This window comes from Lactuca sativa, chromosome 8, assembly GCF_002870075.4.
Source record: "Lactuca sativa cultivar Salinas chromosome 8, Lsat_Salinas_v11, whole genome shotgun sequence".
Lineage (NCBI taxonomy): Eukaryota > Viridiplantae > Streptophyta > Magnoliopsida > Asterales > Asteraceae > Lactuca > Lactuca sativa.
In genome coordinates this window covers 8729588-8749994 of record NC_056630.2, presented here as the reverse complement: position 1 = coordinate 8749994, position 20407 = coordinate 8729588, and the positions used below count along the sequence as shown (strand labels likewise).

Here is a 20407-nt window from a genome sequence, read left to right as displayed (position 1 = left end):
TAAAATAAAAAAACTGTAGACTTTACCCAAACCGTAAGCTACAGTTTGAGAAACCGTAAATGATACAAAGAAAACCATAGATTTTAAAATAACTTACGGTTTTATATCTTCAAAATAAAAAAAAATAAAAATTATACAAAACACGAAACAGTAGACGAATATAAATGTCTACAGTTTCGTTGGCTAGTTTAGGACAAATCCTAATTTTTGGCTAAAAATTATTGATCACTTCTTTAATTTGGCTAGATTAGTAATTATCCCTATAAAATATGTTTTGTTATCATAGAAACTAATCTAGTTTGTTTCCGTTATAATATCTGAACTTAAACCTCTAAATTATTATAAACCGTGTGACTCCCATTTTCTCTTTACTTAGTTCACCAACTATTGTCCAACACATTTTCAATATTCCCTTTTAGGACCATTTAAAATGACCACATCCAATCCCTTTTTATTCCAAGTATAATCATCACCAAAAGTACAATTATACATGCACAGATTACAAGGTGCTCCAATGGAATTTGGTTGTAATGTAATGGCGGTCGATTTGAGTAGCCATCACTATTCAATTCCATTTAGAGTGGGGAAAGATTTGGTCCATAGTAAGTGTTGTTGAAGTGGGATGGGTTGGGTGTGGGGATATGGGGGTTGTCTTCCTTTTGTCAACAGAGATATGGTGAGGGAAGTGGAAGACACTATTTGAAGAAAAAATATATTAGAAAATAACTTATGAAAAGGTTATATTAAAAGGACTTTATAAAAAATTATATTGAAACGATATGCCATGTCACACTCTTAATTTCTCTTAGCAAATCAAGATCTCAGATATCTCATCTTCGTATGTCGGTGACAACCACTTACGTATCCATTTTAATCAACATGATTATTATAAAATTTGCAACCAAGTGATTGCATGGTTACAAAAGGTAGACACAATTACTCTATCATATTCATAGCCTCATGTTTAATACTTCATCAATTCCATATTAAGTAATAGTTTATGTTTCCTAATTAGAACTTTGGTGTCTAATAAATAAAATTTAGATAATTTGTTAGCAATATATACCATTAATTAATCCTTTCATGAATTATGTGCATATATATATTATGTATTTTCTAGAAGGTCTCTTAAACTTAGGGCAGCCTCATTATGTGAGGCTATTAATCAGACAAAGGATCTTTTTGGGCCATTCACAATATAAATTGGAAGTTTGACACCTTAAAGAAAATCTTCATTTTTTTTTTCTACAAGTGTTGGATTGGGTCCACACATTTCATGAATTATGTGTCCATTCCCCTTGGTCAAAGCAAATCAAGAAATGGTCCTTCCTTTTGACATTTCGAACAAAAGTCAGAGGGAGAGCACACAACTTGTGTTTCTTATATAACCACCTATTCACCTTTTACTTTGAGTACATCCCTTCTAAAATAATAAAGTCAAACTCCCCGGCGTTCATCCACACAATCTCTCAAAAGTCAACGCTTTTCCGGTGTCTCCTCCTACTGGCACACACGTATACGTTGACAGAAGGAGAAAGGCAACACTTTCCTTCACGAAATGGATGATGAATGGGATTTGCATGCGGTGGTTAGGAGCTACACCACCATCTCCACCGATGCCACCACTGCCGCCTCCGGTACAAACACAACCACCAGCGATGATGGTTTTGATATGGTGGAAACTGTAGCATCTGGAAATGAAATATACCAGTTTTCATACTCAAATACCGGAGAGAACCAATCGGAGGGATTAGAGGAAGTATACAAAGAAGGGTGTTCTCAGCGGCTGGGCACCACCGCCACCGCCGTTGTTTCTGGTGATGATGAACAACTGCCGGTGTTTGATGGCTCATGTGACTCGTTTTCCAATGAGACACCAAGTAGAAAAAGGTAATTAATGTTTCTGTAATTTGGGGCTTATATTCCATGAAAAATAGAAATTGATTTGTGAAAAAAAAAAACGATTGAATTTGAAGGAAAAACCAGCAGAAGAAGGTGGTGGTTGAACTGACACAAGAGGAGTTATGTAGTGATACATGGGCATGGAGGAAATATGGTCAAAAACCCATCAAAGGCTCCCCCTTTCCAAGGTTTTCATATATCTTCTTTTTTATGTATATAAACATGTAGAATTGGAAAAAAAAAACCCCAATATATCCTCATATACATACCATGAAATTCAAATATACACGCATATATAAATAACTATACACATAAATGAAAATACAAATATATATATGTTGATGTTTGGATTTCTAGGTATGAAAAACCCCATATGGGTTGGATTGGATTGAAACGAAGTGTCGCTTGTGAAAATATGTTACGAAGATGTTTTTGGTACAAAGTAATATAATGCTTATTTAGATAATTAATTTCTAAGTCATTAAATATATATTTACATGAGAATTAATGTTGGTAAAATGGTTTATATATGTTTATGTGGTCAGAAATTATTACAAGTGTAGCACAACGAAAGCTTGCGGGGCAAGGAAGCAAGTGGAGCAGAGCCACGTGGACCCCACCGTTTTTATAGTTTCATACTCAGGAGAACACATGCACCCTCGACCCACCCACCGGAGCCCTCTCGCCGGCAGCACTAGGAGTAATAAGTCCACTATGGCCCACCTACCACCACCCATCTCCGATGACTGTCCATGATAAATTTTCCTCTTGAATTCACTTAACTTATAGTGATAGTATACTCAATACTCAATAGTGTGAGGGTGAAAATGATGTTAACGATAATGGACTCTAATTTTTTGTAATCCCTTCTTTTACATGGAATGTGGAATCTTTGTGGCAAAAGGAATGTTGAATGGTTGCCTCTCTTGTGGCATTATTTTTCACTCAATTCTTTCAAAGAATAAGGAATCATATGGCAGAAACGAATGTTAAGTTTGAGATATGTTCGGAAAAGGACTTGCGAACAAAAAAAATCCGACGTGGTTTCTACTTTATACAATGTTTATTTACAAGATCTGAAAATCAAACCTCAATTTTATTGCATGTTTGACAAAATAACCGTACAGGCTAATAATTGATAGCTGAAATTTATAGTTTTTAGTTATGCAAAATTGTTTGACAATGATAGATTTTAGCTTTTAAAGATGGAAAGTTAAATAAAAACCAAAACTGAAAGCTAAAAGCTAAAAACTCTTACTCTCAAACAAACTTTATGTTCCATAAAATTACATAAAAACTAAAAGATTTTACTATCAAACAAATTGTTTTTTCCATTTTTTTCTAAAAAACTGAAAATTAAAAGCTTTCAAAAACTTCATGTCTAATACACTCGTAATCTCAAGATCTACCAAGCCGTCAAAATAAGATTTCATAGCAACGTGTATTTTTGATGTAATAAGAGTTATGTTTATATATTTTTATGGTGAAATGTTGGGATCCAATAGGGGAATCGAGCCAAAAAAAAATGAAAACAACAAGATAGAAAAACCAATTATACGATTTTTAATTTGACAAAAAAACAACTGAAGTCGGTGCGGTTTTACCCTACAAACCAACACTCAAAACGGAACTGCATCACTATAATTATTATATATATTAAAATATTATCATTTATATTATATAATATATTATTTACATTGATTTATTGATATTCATTTTTGAATAAACTGAAGCAGAATGTGAGGATCGAGATAATTCAATTTTCTTTTTCAGTTCGAACATAACCAAGCCGCCATCTACAATAGTACAATCTTCCAACTTCCATTATGGATTCTGGGCTGAAAAAGTAAAGCATAAAAGTTGGTTCATGTTTATGGGCTAGACATCTTGGGTAAAAGGCTTAAATGTTAAAAATTTAATCAAAAAACGATTTACTTCTCATCTCTTAGGTGTTTTAAAATCGTACCACAATAGAAAACCACATCATTTTATTATGAAACCGTACTATTGGAAAAAACCACAAAGCTATACCACTTGAAAAACCGCACATAACTGTTTTAAGATTGCAAAATCAATGCATGTTGTTTGCAGTTCCCTTTCGGCTTAAAACCAGTACCCACCTCTAGAATCCAACAACCAAATATTGACTTTTTATCATATTGGTTATAAATGATTTTTACATATATTTTCGATTTCTAAAAGCATCTCCGACCCTATTTTATTTTTGCCACTACATTCTATTTATAGAGTGTAGAGTTAAAGGCTTTAAAAAAAACTCTATTTTACATTTTATAAATAGAGAAATAAATAATTACACTTTAAATTTGGAGTGTAAAATATACAATCTCCAACATACTTTGTTTCTTTATACTATATTTTTAGAATGTAAAATAGAATTTAGAGTGGTTGGAGATGAACCGTTATAAACTCTTTTTACTATAAAAATTGAGTATTGTTGGAGATGTTCTAAGCGTTTTTTCTTTTAGGTTTACCAACAAGGACAAACGGCTAGGGTCAAAAAGTTTGGTTTCTTTCACTAATGCACCGAGTAAAAGTTGCAACCTATAACGGAGTTTATTGCACCCATCGATACTCAATAACTTAATATGCTTATTTAAAAATAAGTAATAAAAAGTTCAACACAAATCAACTAATAATTAATAATTAGTTAAACCTTAGATAACATAATTTCCTAACAACTTATAACTAATAACTAACAAATTTCAGTCGCAAATTCCCAACAAAATATTACATACTAACTTATATGAACTAGCATCTACCCATGAGTTTTGGAGTTGGATCGGAGATATAAGATAGGAGTTGTTTGTAAGTTCTACATTTGATTCTTAACTATCATTATAGAGAGAAACCGTTACAATTGCCTCGGGGAAGGGAGTGTGCATTGGAAGCAGGCTATGCGACCAAGTTTGATCGATGTGTAAGAGGAGATGCTTTTCATTGTCGGAGAGATTAGATAACCATCTTGGTGGGAAAAGTGCAAGTGTATAGCGGGGATTCATATATCATAATTAAGGATCCGCACTAAGGATCCCCACGTGGAGGAGAAAGTATTATATTTATAGGGTTAGGTAATTAGGTTAAGGGACAATTAGCTCAGGTCGTGGGTCAACCCAAGCCAAGCTTGTCAAGGATTGGGCTACAGCTACTATGTTGTTCTTCCATGGTGTGCTGCCAAACTAGACCTGCACAATAAGACCGGTTTTGTAACAGACACGAAAAAACATCGAGACCTAATTGGTCGAAGACGAGTCCAGACCGAAAAAGACCAGCCCGAGAACGTTTGGGATCGATCCGAAATAGACCAAGGCACGTGGCCAAACTTTATAAATATATCATTTTTATGTTAATTATACAATTTTTAATCACGTATTATTTAACATCTTTACTTTTTTTCTTTTATTAAACTTAAGTCTTAATCTATCATTTTGGTGTTAATCATACATTTGTTAACCGAAAAAAAACGTAAAATTACTGAAACCGGACAAAAAAAAAAAGGCGTGCAGACATAACACGAGACCGGGCCGAAAAAGACCGAGACCGGTCCCAAAAACAATTGGATCGAAAAAAATCATGTCCAAAAAAAACCGGCCTAAGACCGTTTGGGATAGATCCGAAAAAAGATTGGACTATTCTGAGACTGACCCCGAAAAAGACCAGACTGGTCGAGACCGGCCTAGAACCGACAATATGCAGCTCTATGCCAAACAATGTTGTTATGTTGTATAAATCATGTTAATTGACCCAACATCATCGAGTACCCCAAATCAGATGCGATTGGAATGATGATGTAGAATTCAGAACAGAAGTGTCATTGCATTGTGATTGATAAACGATAGTAATTTTGATTTGTATTAACATGAAAACAAAATAAAATTATACATCTAACCAACCTTTACCAATTACCATATCATATATGATATACCCCTTATAAAAACCCCATCCCATCTCCATTCATATCACCACTTCCCATCAACGGGCAGTCATTAGCATCCTGCCCAAACTGCCCGCAACACGCCAGTCTTCTCTTTGAATTCGATCTTCTCTCTTTCAGTTTCCCTAAATTTAAACCACCTTCATGAGAATGCCTAGTAAATCCATGAACAATACTATTATCAGAATCCTCAACTTCCGGAAGAATCAACGAATCCGGTGTACTATCATCATCATCATCATCATAAGCCATATCATTACAAGCTCCCGGAAACTCCTTGACTCGAGTCAACACCATATTAATTTCACCAGAAACAAAATTCAACCTTTCATCCGTCTCCACAGCTTCAGAAACCAAACTAGACACCACCGACTGTAACTGTAACATCTGGTTCTGGGCATTTTGGTCATTTCCTGTACCAATTTGACTTCGCCAACGAATGGGTAAATACTGATATGGGACATTGAAACAGTTATTTGTGGACAAAACACGAAGAACATGTCTACAGAGGATCCCTGAGAATTCAAAATCATGGCAACTGCAGCTGATGAATTCATCATCTGGAATCCAGATTACTTTTGACCCACCGTTGATTTCAGTGTGGTGGCGCACAATGAAGTAACTCTCATCGACCAATAGGGATGCGTATTGTGGGGCCAACACCAGCTGTTCTTGTAATTTGGAAAACGCGTATGGTGTGAGAACAGTGGCTGCATGTGATTCGATTGGTGAACCCGTTTTTAGAGATATTTTTTGATTTCGTCGAATCATTTTCTGTTTTAATGTCGCTTGATCTTTAGCTTCCATCACCACTGCCACCTGGATAATAAAATTATATATATGTTAATATGAATAGAAATTGGAAATACATAATACAATAATACATACCTGCTCTATGAAATTTTCGAGAACAGATTGTGCACTTAAAAACCGTTGAATGAAAGCATTTATTAACTCTGGTTGAAAAGTATTTGTCATTCCAGCAAAAAAGTAGCATCTTAAAAAAGGTAAAGCCCAAAAAGTTCGCAAAGCATACAAGCTCACAATATGCTTGTTTCCATGGAGTCCATACCTATCAACCATCTCTCTCCACCTTAATTCAAATTCATCAACCAAATGCAAATTATAAATCCCATGAAACTCAGCTTTCCACTGATCATATCGCGATCCAAGCAACACAGAAAACCAATCAGAAAATTTCGAAATGATTTGCCAAATGCAAAAAGCATGTTTTGTCCTCGGTGTTTCAATCGCAATCGCTTCTTTCAACCACATGTTTTGGTCGGTCAATATTGTTTCCGGAACCTTCCCGTTCATGAAGGATAAAAACGTCTTTAACGCCCAACGAAAAGACTGTATGTTTTCATCGCGTAAAAGAACACAACCGAAAAAACAATTTGTCCCATAACTATCCACCCCAAGAAAAATCCCGAGAAGCATATCGTATGAATCCAATCTATGAGTCGTGTCAAATACCACAACGTCTCCAAAAGAGTCAAAAGATTGAGTTGAAGATGAATATGTCCATGCAATATGATCCAAATGGTTGTTTGAATCGATCTTGAAGTTGTATTTAAAGTTTGGGTCTTTATCTTTCTTGTCTTTACACATTTTGAGAAGGTCAATGGCGTCTGAATCACGGTCAACGTTTCTAAATGACTGAAGTAAATTTCTCACGTCGATTTCCGTGAAAGGTAAACAACCGAGTTTCACGCCTTTTTCCAATTCTAACAGCCTTAACATTTGTCTAACCGACATCCCGGCTTTTGCAAACATACAAATCCGACTCTTGTCATCCGATGACATGGTGCAATACGCAGGAAGGGCATGGATGTCATTTGACTTCAAAAGGTCATGATTATGTACGTTGCTAAAACCAGTTATACGCCATTCGGGGACATCAAAATCTGCTCTTTTTACAATTCTCATATAAGCTTGGCATCCACAACGTGAGGATTTTCGGTTTCTGTGTACCTTTCCATCTTCTGAAGGCTTTATTTGTGGGTACCCACCACGGTGGCAGGTGAAATCCCGCCTTGTGATCCCCCGCCCCACACCATCCTTACCACGGGTACGATGGCGGCGGATTGAGAACCCACATTGCTTTGCGAAGCTACAGTAGAACTCATAAGCAGCATCTTGTGAAACAAATCTTTGACCGATAAAAGGGACAAGGTTGACTGAAGTTTGTCTGGATAAAATTGTGTCCTCTGGAATCTCTTCAATGGTGCCGATGTCATCTGCTGATAAATCTGTTCCATTTTCGGATGTTTCTTTCATCATGCTTGTAATCTTGTTGTGTAAATTACAGTATAGTACCTACACATAAGAAAAAAAAAATATTGAGATGTGAACATTGAGGACACTGATCATATCAATAGGAGTTATTGTAATGCCCACTAGGATTCGGATTGCTGCAGAGCTTTTCCAGCAATGATATCAAGAGATGTTGGCATAAACAATGAAAAACGTAATTTCAGATAAGTTTACAGAATTTTACATGGCGATTTCATGAAATTACTTCAAACTACTGAACCCTTCATTGATTTGCGTGCTAATAGATAACTGTGGAAACTAAAAATCAAGAATCTAAATGCGTAGCCGCTGAGGTTCATGATTCAGAGCATAATCTTGAATAAAAGCAAAACAACCCAACGAATACGATAATTAGAGCATCAGCTAGTCCAAAACCAAACAAGACTGTAGGGGTAAAATGACGATCTAACACAGTAGTATATACTATATGTGCTTAAAACCCTAACAAATCGATATATTCCTCATTCCTTATTAAATAACCGGAAGCTCTTCATTCGAGTATATGGATTCGATTAAACGGCTACGGGGTTTAATAACCATATATTGTTCGACTAAGATGCTTCGGACGTCGGTTTATAGCTAAATGTGCAATAATCGTATTTTTCACTCTATGAGTAGGGTTCAAAGTGTTTGTGATTGCATAATTAAAATTGCAGATATGAGGACAGCGTACCGAGTCGACGAACCGGCGAAGATTAAGCTTCAAATCGCCTTACCGGCGGGGATCCTTCACTCCAGTCGATCTACAGATTCCATGAAATAGGAAATTTCGGAGTTGGAACGGAGCGCCGTGTTTGGGATTGCTGGTTTAAAATTTAATTTCTAAAGTTTTATCAAAAACGGTAAAAAAATGACGATTATTTGCTAAATTGTCAATGTTTTAAAAATTAAACTTTATAAAAAATTAGTTGTGAAACTCACAGTTAATTTTTTTAAAAAAAAAAATTTAATATAAATATAAAATATTTGAAAACTTTGAAATGATAAGAAAATAAGAAAAATATTGAATTATTATAATATAAGTGTTTTTTATATTTTAAATTTAAACAACGGGTAAATAGCACAAAAGACACTAAGTTTATATTAAAATTTTAATTTGACATTGTATTATTTTTTGTCTCAAATTTGACATTGTGTTTTCTAATTTTTTTTTTTACAATTCTGATCACTTTACCAGTCAACCAAGTTACTTGCAGACGTGTCATGATGACATATCAGTTTTGATGACGTGACATGCTGACGTGTCAAATTAATTTTTTTTCCATAAAAGACACTCAGTTTTCACTTTTTTCGATTTTGACACTAAGTTTGATTTTTTCTTTCAATTTTGACACTCTATTTTTTTGTTCCAAATCGAACATTATTTTTTCAAATTTATTCAACTTTGACCAGTTTTCTTTTGAAACTGTATACATATATTTTTTATTACATTTTAAACTGTATAAATACATTTTTTTTGTTTAAAAACCACATTTTTATTTAAATACAAGATGTTTTTTTTACATTTAAAGCATAATATATAAATATGCATTAATTATATTATGAGAACAAACTAACCATAAGCTTCGAATAAGATGCAAAAAATTTCATAGGTTGCAAACTTGACATCTATGCCTTGCTCGACTACACGCCTCCAAACCTCCAAACTCATTTTAAAGTTGCGTATTTAATATAAAATATGTTTTTTATATAACTAATACATATTTATACATAAAATTATGGTTTTAATGTAAAAAAACATTGTATTTATACAAAAATATGGTTTTTAAATAGAGTGTCAAAATTGAAAAAAAAAATTAAACTTAGCGTCAAAATCGAAAAAAAAATGAAAACTTAGTGACTTTTGTGGAAAAAAATCAATTTTGACACGTCAGCATGTCATGTAAGAATATCACATCATCAAAACCGACATGTCATCATGTCACGTTAGCAAGTAACCGGGTTGACCTGTCAAGTGGTCAAAATTGTAATAAATTGGAAAACACACTGTCAAATTTGAAACAAAAAAAAAAAAAAAAAAAAACACGGTGTCAAATTATAATTTTGGTGTAAACTTAGTGTTTTTCGTGCTATTTACCCTTAAACAAATATTAATTTAAGTAAATAAAAGAAAATAATAAGCTTTAATTTTGAGAATTTTGAAATTAAAAGGTAAATTCATTAATGAAATTGATATTTGTAACGTCTGTAGATCCGGGCTAGTCAATTAGAGACGATAAGCATCAAAAATGACTTTTGATGGAAGATTATTTAAAAGGATTAATCTTAAATAAGTTGTAGTATATGTTACAAGGATTCCGTACATATTGATTGTCCTTTATGAGTCAATGATTCGTCATTTGGGACTTGATGTATATGTCATTGTAGCGATGTATGTTTGGGTTTATCAAACTTTTATGGGATTGCACCCAAGAAACATGAAGTTTATTAAATGCCACTAGTTTTGTACCATTACGCATCCTTAATAAAGAATTTAATCAAACAAATTTATGGGATTATGTTCTTTGTAAAATATGTCTAGTTGTAATTGTTGGATTAGGTGTCTAAGCCCATAACTATAATTGGTATGTACTTGAATTGATAGCAGCACAGTCCTTTTGGGTTGCCCTCAAACCTAGCAACCGGACAAGGAAATTTTGAAAGGAGAGATATTAATTTATTATAATATTAATAAATTAATATAAATGAATTTATTAATATGTTAAAAGATTAATATATTAATAAGAAATCATTTTGTTTAATTAATTGTTAGCCAGAAATTAATTAGAATTAATTTTGGGGTTAAAAGAGTTAATTATAAAGTGCAGGGACTAGTTTGCAATTATCTAATAGTTGAGTGGAAGGCTCTAGAACCCCTTTGGATGAGGGTGGACGAAATCTTTAGGGGAAACCCTAATAATTTCATCCATAGGGGCTTGGATAAGGCCCTTGGGTTTGCTTAGGCCCTAAGCAAAGGATAACTAGGGTTTCCCCTAAACCCTAGATCACTCAGCTATATAAGGAGCCTCCTGGTTCATATTTTGGTCACTCTTTCTTTTGAAGAAACCTTAAGGCCGAGATTTTGCATACTCCCTCTCCTCTCTCTCTTTTACTTTCCTTCTTGCTAGTTTGGGTGTGATTCCATTAGAGGCATTACACTTGTGGTGTTAAGCTTCCAAGAAGATCAAGATCAAGATCAAGGGAATTATCAATTGTTTGCTATAACAACTGAAAGGTATGTATCTCCTAACCCTATTTTGTTAATTTCGAAATTAGCCTCTCTCCTCTAGGGTTCTTGTTTTGCAATTCAAAGTTGTATGTTCAATAGTTAAAACATAGATCCAAAGTAGGTTGCATGTGAACTTAGGAATTGTTTTCTAGTTTATTTGTTTTACCTAAAACTCATCAGTGGTATCAGATCCATTGTTTGTTTTAAATTGAATTGCTATAATTGTTGAATTGAAAATTAGGGTTTATATGCATTAAACCCTAAAGGCCATTTTTCGATTTTTAGGGTTGTGGATCAAAGGGTTTTTCGAAAACCCTAGCCTCCAAAGAACCCTAAATGAAATTAGGGTTAGGGTTTTGGAAAACCCTAGCCTCCTCCCTTGTAAATTTTGAAATTGCTAGATTTTTTAGGGTTTCTTGTTTTGGATAATTGTTACTTGATTAGATTAATTGGATAATTATCCTTTACCCTATTTTTTCGAAATTTAGAGGGATAAGGATTAGGATTAAATTAATTGATTAATTTAATCAGATAATCCTTACAAGATTTAATAAATTAATTAAAAGTTAATTAATAGATAAATATTAAATCTAATTAATTGGTTTATTTAAATTTAAAATTTAATAGTTTAAATTTCGAAAATTTATATAAACCCTTGGAGTTTTAAAATGTTTTAAAACACACCTTATATATATATATATATATATATATATATATATATATATATATATTATAATTAAAAGTTAAATATTATATATGTATAAGAATATGGTCAGTCAAATCGCTAGTATCCCTCATTCACGAAGCTAGTCTATAAGGGGGTATAAGGAAACTGCCTATAAAATGGTAGTTGAATGGGTGTCCACTCTCACCCACCGCTTCCTTGATTAGTGGAGGGTCGTTAGCAGAACGGATTTGATAGGACAACTACTTCTCATTAAAAGTATAATGCTATTAAAGAAAGTACTAGAACATTATTTTTCAAAAATCCCAACTCTAGTTACTTTAGGAAAAATGTGAAAAGTATGCTAATCCATGAAATTGCACATTATGCTTTACTGGTCATTAGTGGAGCGTGTTTGGTTAACCGGCACACTAAAAGGCACTAATAAAGAGTAGCAATTGGTATCTTATAATTATCATTTTGATGGAGCGTGTTTGGTTTACCGGCACATCAATAGTTAATGATAAAGTCAATAAGGTTACCAAGCACATTTGCATGGTTATTCACATCTAGTTTGTGATCCTCGGTATCCCAGTCACAAATAGTAGAGCATAATCCGAGATTAAAAACATGTCATTAAATAGTTTTAATGTATCTCAAAAGAATTAGGAATTTCACTTCGTTTATTTTATCTAATGGTGGAATTGGTGAATCGTCATTCACCTACCTTTATGAGATTTGAACTTGGATCTCGGCATCCCATTTCTAAGTTGTAAATCGTCATAGTTGGGTCCTAACCTTGATATGATATCTTTGGGTTATTATATTGAGGTGTCTTGAAATGTAACTAAAACTATCTTTCTTTTCAGATGTCTACTCCTGGAAACACTTCTGCTTCATCATCCTCTAGGCACAACTTCTCTCTACTAAACATCTGCTCCAAAGTCGTTATGGATGGCTCCAACTATAACGATTGGATGTGTAACGTCAAGATGGCGCTTAGATTCAAGGACAAAGAGTATGTACTTGAAAAGGAGCTCAAAGAACTTGATGAGTCCAAAGCCACTCCCGAAGAGTATGCTGCCTACAAGAAACACTATGATGATGCTACCAAAGTGGCATGCATCATGGTTGCAACCATGTCCCCAAAATTGCAGAGGTACTATGAGGATTACTAGCCTTTTGATATGAACAAGGACCTTATGGAAAAGTACCATAAGCGAGCTCGTCAAGAAAAGTTTGAGGTAGTCAAGTCACTCATGGCTTGCAAGATGAAAGAGGGGGAATCGGTTGTATCTCATGTGCAAAGAATGCAACACTAAATAGAGCGTTTGGTCAAGCTCAAAATTCACTTCGATGAGGAATTGGCCATTGACATGGTCTTGAACTCATTGCCTGATTGTTATGGTCAGTTTATTTTAACTTACCATTTGAACAACACTGAGCAGACATTGTCCCAATTGCACAACTTGTTGCAGACAACTGAGGCAGGGATGAAGGGTAAGAGTATACCCTCCACACCTGCAAGTGCCCCTGTCTTGGCTATTGGACAGGGAAAGGGGAAAAAGAGGAAAGGTCCTCCCAAGCAAAACTAGAAGAGCAAGGCCCAAGTTGTGTCATCTAGTAATGGCCCAAAAGCTAAGCCCAATGGTTCCACTCCCCATGTTTCTGATCCAAAAGAGGCAGTTTGCTTTTACTACAATCAAAAGGGGCATTGGAAGAGATCTTTCCTACAATATCTGCAAGATATCAAGGATGGCAAAGTGAAACCATCTTCGGCAGGTATTTACACTATTTTTGCTAATAACTCATTATTTTCTCGTTCATGGGTCCTTGATACAGGATGTGGTTTTCATATCTGTTCTGACTTGCATGGGCTAAAGGAAAGTGAGGAGATAGAGCGAGGGAGGATAAACCTGATCATGGGAAACAGAAAGTCTTCACCAGTAACCAAGATCGGAGTTTATCAACTTTTTCTTAGTAATGATGTTAGATTAGATTTGATAAATTATTGCTATTCGTCTGAGATGACGAGAAACATTATTTCATTTTATGCATTGTTCAGACAAGGTTTTAAATATTCTTTTAATGATTTGAATGGTTCAATTTCTGTTTATAAGAATGGTGTTTTTGTGTTTGAAGCTTTACCTTGTGATGGTGTGTATGAAACAGTGACTTATGTTGATAGCTTAGGAAATAGTGTACTTAATATTGACTTGTCTAATAGTGTAGACAAGGCATGCTTGTGGCATTGTCGTCTTGGACACATTAACAAGAAACGCATAGCCCAACTCCAAATGGATGGAGTGTTGGAATAATTTGACCTAAAATCAGATGATATGTGTGAGTCTTGTCTTTTGGGAAAGATGACAAAATCACCATTCACAGGGTCTTGTGAAAGAGGTGAAGGTCTGTTGGATCTCATACACACAGATGTGTGTGGGCCCTTTAGATCAACCACAAGGGAGGCTAATCGATTCTATGTGATTTTCACTGACGATTATAGCAAATATGGTTACATCTACTTGATCAAACATAATTCGGAAACTTTTGAAAAGTTCAAAGAGTTTAAGCATGAAGTCGAAAATCAATTGGGCAGAAAGATAAAAGATACTTAGATCCGATAGAGGCGGGGAGTATCTTAGCATCGAGTTGAACGACTATCTGAAAGAATGTGGGATAGTCTCACTATTGAATCCTCTTAGGACACCACAGTTAAATGGTGTAGCTGAGAGGTGTAATCGAACCTTGTTAGACATGGTTCGTTCTATGATGAGTCGTGCCTCGCTTCCTATGCACTGCTGGGGGTATGCCTTAGAGACAACCGCCCATATCCTCAATCTTGTCCTTACAAAGAAGGTTGCCAAAACACCTCACGAAATGTGGACAGGGAAAGTTCCCTTGTTAGCACATATTAAAGTCTGGTGTTGTGAAGCTTTCGTAAGACTCGCGACTCACGACAAGCTAGCAGCTAGAAGTGAGAAATGTGTTTTCATTGGTTACCCAAAGCAGTCTTTTGGATATTTGTTCTACAAACCTAGTGAGAACGTGGTGTTTGTAGCTCGAAGAGGAGTCTTTATGGAAAGAGAGCTCATATTCAAAGAGGACAGTGGGAGTACCATCGACCTTGAAGAGATTCAAGAGTCAACCAATGAAGGAACCTTAGATGACACTAGCACTCAACCAGAGGAAACAGTTCCTGTTGATCCGGTTGATAAATCATTACCTCTTCGAAGATCCACTAGGGTGAGTGTGCCACCTGAGTTGTATGGTTTTCATATTACTTCAGATGGCGACACATTCATAAGTGACAAAACACTGGTAAACTTAGATGAACTAGTCATTTATAAGGAAGCAATGGCAGGCCCAGAGGCTTCCAAGTGGAAAGAGGCAATGGACAGCGAGATTATATCCATGTATGACAACCAAGTTTGGAATTTGGTTGATAGTGCACCAGGTCGTAAGACAGTTGGGTGTAAATGGATCTTCAAGAAGAAGACAGACATGGATGGGAATGTGCATACATTCAAGGCTCGATTGGTTGCAAAAGGTTTCACTCAAACCCCAGGGATTAACTATGATGAGACTTTTTCGCCAGTAGCTAAGATTAAATCTATTAGGATATTGCTCGCCATAGCTTCCTTTCATGACTATGAAATCTGGCAGATGGATGTCAAGACTGCCTTCCTTAATGGGAAGTTGGCTGAGGATGTTTACATGAGTCAGCCAGAGGGTTTTGTTGATGCAAAGTTTCCCAATAGAGTATGCAAGCTTGAAATCCATTTATGGATTGAAACAAGCATCTCGCAGCTGGAATCTTTGCTTCCATGAGAAAGTCAAAGAGTTTGGTTTCTCTAGAAGTGAAGATGAGTTTTGTGTGTATATCAAGGCTAGTAGGAGTATAGTAACTTTTCTGGTGTTATATGTCGATGACATATTACTCATTGGTAACGACGTTCCAACCTTGAATGAAGTTAAGTCTTGGCTTGGAAAGTGTTTTGCCATGAAAGACCTTGGAGAAGCCGCCTATATTCTTGGGATTAGAATATTGAGAGATAGAAAGAATAGACTAATTGGACTTAGTCAGAGCACATACTTGGATAAGGTACTAAAGAGGTTTAGTATGGAAAATTCCAAGAAGGGAGAGCTACCTATCCAGAGCAATACCAAATTGAGTAAGACTCAATGCCCGAGTACAGATGAGGAAATAGATGACATGAGTCGTGTACCTTATGCTTCCGCTGTCGGATCGATCATGTACGTTATGACATGTACTCGCCCTGATGTGGCCTTTGCTTTGAGCATGGTCAGTCGCTATCAGGGAAACCCGGGTAGAGCTCATTGGATAGCCATAAAGAATATACTCAAGTATTTGCGAAGGACGAAGGACTGGGTCCTTGTGCTTGGTGGCAATGATACTTTGAGAGTAGATGGTTACTGTGATGCCAGCTTTCAAACGGGTAGAGATAACTTCCGTTCTCAGTAGGGCTGGGTATTTTTACTGAATGGAGGAGCAGTTACTTGGAAGAGTTCCAAGCAAGATACGATGTTGATTCTACTTGTGAATCAGAGTACATAGCAGCAAGTGAAGCGTCGAAAGAAGCAGCTTGGTTGAGGAACTTCATCGGGGATCTCGAAGTTGTTCCAACCATCCAGTAGCCTATGGAACTGTTCTGCGATAATGAAGGAGCGGTTGCCTTGACAAAGGAACCGAGAGATCATGGTAAAACCAGACATATCGACAGAAAGTACCATTTCATCATACATAGAGTAGAAGAAGGCCATCTTATAGTGAAGAGGGTGTCATCTGAAGATAATCCAGCAGATCCCCTCACAAAGGGTCTGAGTAGGGCTAAGCATATTCAGCATGCTCGGAGCATAGGACTGAAAGATGATATTAGTTTTAGTAATTAGATTAGTTTTCTGAAACTTGTAACAAAGTAAATGTAATTGACTTTTGGTGATTAAATAATAAAGTATTATTTATAAGTTTGGGTTCTACCTTTTGTGAATTGTTTATTATTGTGTTTCATTTTTGCATGTTTTACTTCCCGAATAATAAGATTATTCAAACTCCACAGTCGCTCGTACTTTTGGAAGTAAGTAGTGAATTAAGACTGTCATGAATTGGATTGCAGATTGTCTAAGGATACACATGGCAATAGATTTGCTGCAACGTTCGTGTTGTTGTGAGGATCGATGGGGTGGGATAAGAGTTGCCTTTATATGGTGAAATTGTACAAGTTTGAATGTTCTATATTTATAAATATATGATATAATATTGTGGGATGAAAACCCTATATGCTCACCAGGCTCCCAAGCCTGACCCACTCAGTTTTCTTTGTATCACAGGTATCGATACGAAGACATATTTCACAGAGAGATTTAAAGGAGATATAAATCATTAGTGTAATTAAATGTAAGTTCTGTTTATGCTTATATGTCTGTATCGGAACATGACATCCCGAGGTTTTATTATTAAATGAAAATACATTCTCTTTGAGAAATGTTTTGATAAGTTATTATCATATCTTGTTTTGGGAACAAATTTCGCAACCGTTTTCTTTAAAAGATTACTCTAATTTTATAAAACAAAACATAAACAAATCGGTATTTTCTGGCCGTGAAAATGGGGATGTCACAATATTCATTTATTACTACAGTTATTACAATTATTATATTAAAATATTATGTGGAATTTAATAAAATAGAAAAACTCATAAAATGACATGTGGAAAAAAATTAATTCAAAATAACCACAAAATAAATTTGACAAATTGAATGATAGTGTGACAAGTGGCAAAAAAAAAACTTCATTTATTAGAGAGGATGTGGATTATTTGCCAAAATGCTTCAAGTAGTTTGGGGTTACGTACAATGTTTTAAAATTTTGCTTTTTAGTTAGACTGGTTTTGTTAACGGTTTTCAGTTTAACAAATTTGATCGTCCATTCGATCCAGTTTTCAAAATTTTGATGTACTTTCTATTGGGTTTTTAACACCAATGCACAACAAAGTATGATTTTCATCTTTAAAATGCCACTTAACTTAATTTTATACCTATTACACAATTAAAGTGAGAATTCACTTGTTATATAAGTGTGTTTAGTTGGTATCCTGGTTAAAATGCCTATTTTCGTATCTTACGTGGAATAAACTATGCCACATATGTATAGTAAGCCTCTTTGTTAAGGGAGAAAGACTTCATCATATCAAACCAACAAAGCTCCTTCCTTTTTTACGTTCAAAGTTCTTCTTCATTTGCCTTCTCAATGTAATCTTCCCCCGCCACTTCTCGTTACTAGTTGGTACCTGCAAACGCACCTTCCAAATGCGATTGTCCCAACGGTCCTTTTCTGGCGAAGGAACGAGAATCATGGAGTATTGATAATCCAACTCGTTGTTTTTTTAACTGTGCCAAATTACCGACAAGTGTTGATTCATGCTTATAGCACTTTAGTGTACCGTTTTGGGTTTGATATATTGGTCGTCGGTTTCAGAAATCTCTGATTTGAAGAAACCCTATAAAATGTTGCTATCATTTGTGTGTAGTATGTATCTTTGGGTTTCGATATGTTATCATCTACTTATTGATTGTCCTTTATGAGTCAATGATTCGTCATTTGGACTTGATGTATATGTCATTGTAGTGATGTATGTTTGGGTTTATCAAACTTTTATGGGATTGCACCCAAGAAACATGAAGTTTATTAAATGCCACTCGTTTTGTACCATTACGCATCCTTAATAAAGAATTTAATGAAACAAATTTATGGGATTAAGTTCTTTGTAAAACATGTCTAGTTGTAACTGTTGCATTAGGTGTCTAAGCCTATAACTATAATTGGTATGTACTTGAATTGATAGTGTCACACCCCGCTAAAGCGGAAACGCAAGATATGACAGCGATAACGGTTTCATTGCAAAAGATAAAAATACATCACCATAGCAGTATTTAAAAGTTTACAACCCATAGCTTAAAAAGAAACAAAGTACAAGTTTTTCCAAAACAACATTATTCAAAATATAACTTCATAATAGCTTCAACACGATGCAGCATGCTCTATGATGATGAATCTTTACATCCACTTACTAATTATTTCCTAAAAAATCATGTAAAACGAGCGTCAACTATGAAAATAGTTGGTGAGTTCACAAGTTTATAAAATCGAGCTTGAAATAAGGCTTTTCGTAAATACAAGTACATTGCTTTAATGATAAACAAAGTTGATTGCTATTAATGAATACAAGTTTATTGCTATAACGAGAAACGAGTTTGTATGTATATGAGCAAACAATGAGTCTCAACCAAACCTATGACTGAAGCCCTATCGAGATCTATGCTTTTCGTTCCATAGATGAATATGGTATCATGCACTCCAGCAATATGGCGAGTGAGGAGTTGTCAATTCCTAATAGCGTTATCCATAATGACCATTGGCTCAAAGAGTTAATGGTTAGAGATAAGGGAAGGGCCTTAGTACGATAAGTTCTCATGTTCCGTGTTGCATAGACATACATAGAGAGACATAGCAATACAATAGCAATCGTGTTTGATACAAATTAATTTAAATACAACATGCAAATAATAGTTTTTTTGGACATGCTTTTCCACCCCAAAACATAAAAACTGAAAATAGGGGAGTGCGTGAATACTCACAATGTTTCGAGTAGGTACAAGTGGTACTTCGGAATGCACCAACGTCTTACTACCGGGATCCTACGACATCAAACACACACTAGTGAGTTTCCATGTCGAAATCTAATGCTAATATACTAAATTCTACATATAGTGAAATGCCAATTTATGTTTTAGTATTTGATTTTATATTAATTGGTTACACTTTTTCTAAAATAATGAAATTCTACAAGTCGTGCGATTAATTACAACTTTGGAATATAAATTTTCCAAATTTTAAGTCTTTATAACAACATAAATTCACGAAAAATAGCATTCAAAGGGTAAAAGTTCTCAAACTTTTTATTTATCTAATATTACACAATACTAAGCTGGGAAAGATATAAAAATGGATTTCCAAGCTGTTTACTTATATTTTATGATTTTTGAGCATTTATTCCAATAAAAATTGAAATAAATATAAAACAGTTTCCAAAATTACCCAAACTTTTTATTTAACTGTTATTCTACATAAATATGCTGGGAAAAATATAAAAGATATTTTTCAGTGGGTATTTCTATTTTTCCTTGTTTTATTCCTTTAAATAATCATTAATTGAAGAAATAATATTAAACAGTTAAAATAAATTACCAAAAATTTTTGTAACACCATTTACAGTATAAATAACCTGGGAAAAATATCAAAAGTGGTTTTCATAATGTATAATCTGGTTTTGGGTATTTATGT

General features: G+C 34.7%; 2 protein-coding genes across 4 annotated transcripts; one reads left to right on the top strand and one right to left on the bottom strand.

Moving 5' to 3' along the window:
- Positions 1-1304: 1304 nt before the first annotated feature.
- On the top strand, positions 1305-2824 carry LOC111876599 (probable WRKY transcription factor 27). Of its 3 annotated transcripts, none has more exons than XM_042897127.2 (4): positions 1305-1890; positions 1977-2090; positions 2260-2344; positions 2448-2824. In XM_042897127.2, the coding sequence occupies exons 1-4, from the start codon at positions 1559-1561 to the stop codon at positions 2463-2465; spliced, it is 549 nt and encodes a 182-aa protein (XP_042753061.1). In that variant the 5' UTR covers positions 1305-1558; the 3' UTR covers positions 2466-2824. The 3 variants fall into 3 exon arrangements, with proteins under 3 accessions (XP_042753061.1, XP_023728928.1, XP_023728918.1); XM_023873160.3 differs by having other exon boundaries at positions 1307-1890; positions 2260-2337; XM_023873150.3 differs by lacking the exon at positions 2260-2344 and having other exon boundaries at positions 1317-1890.
- Positions 2825-5716: 2892 nt separating this feature from the next.
- Positions 5717-8989, bottom strand: LOC111876591 (protein FAR1-RELATED SEQUENCE 11). The gene is made up of 3 exons (XM_023873144.2): positions 8844-8989; positions 6743-8173; positions 5717-6673 (listed from the first exon to the last, which is right to left on the bottom strand). The coding sequence occupies exons 2-3, from the start codon at positions 8135-8137 to the stop codon at positions 5849-5851; spliced, it is 2220 nt and encodes a 739-aa protein (XP_023728912.1). The 5' UTR covers positions 8138-8173; positions 8844-8989; the 3' UTR covers positions 5717-5848.
- Between the last annotated feature and the right edge of the window lie 11418 nt (positions 8990-20407).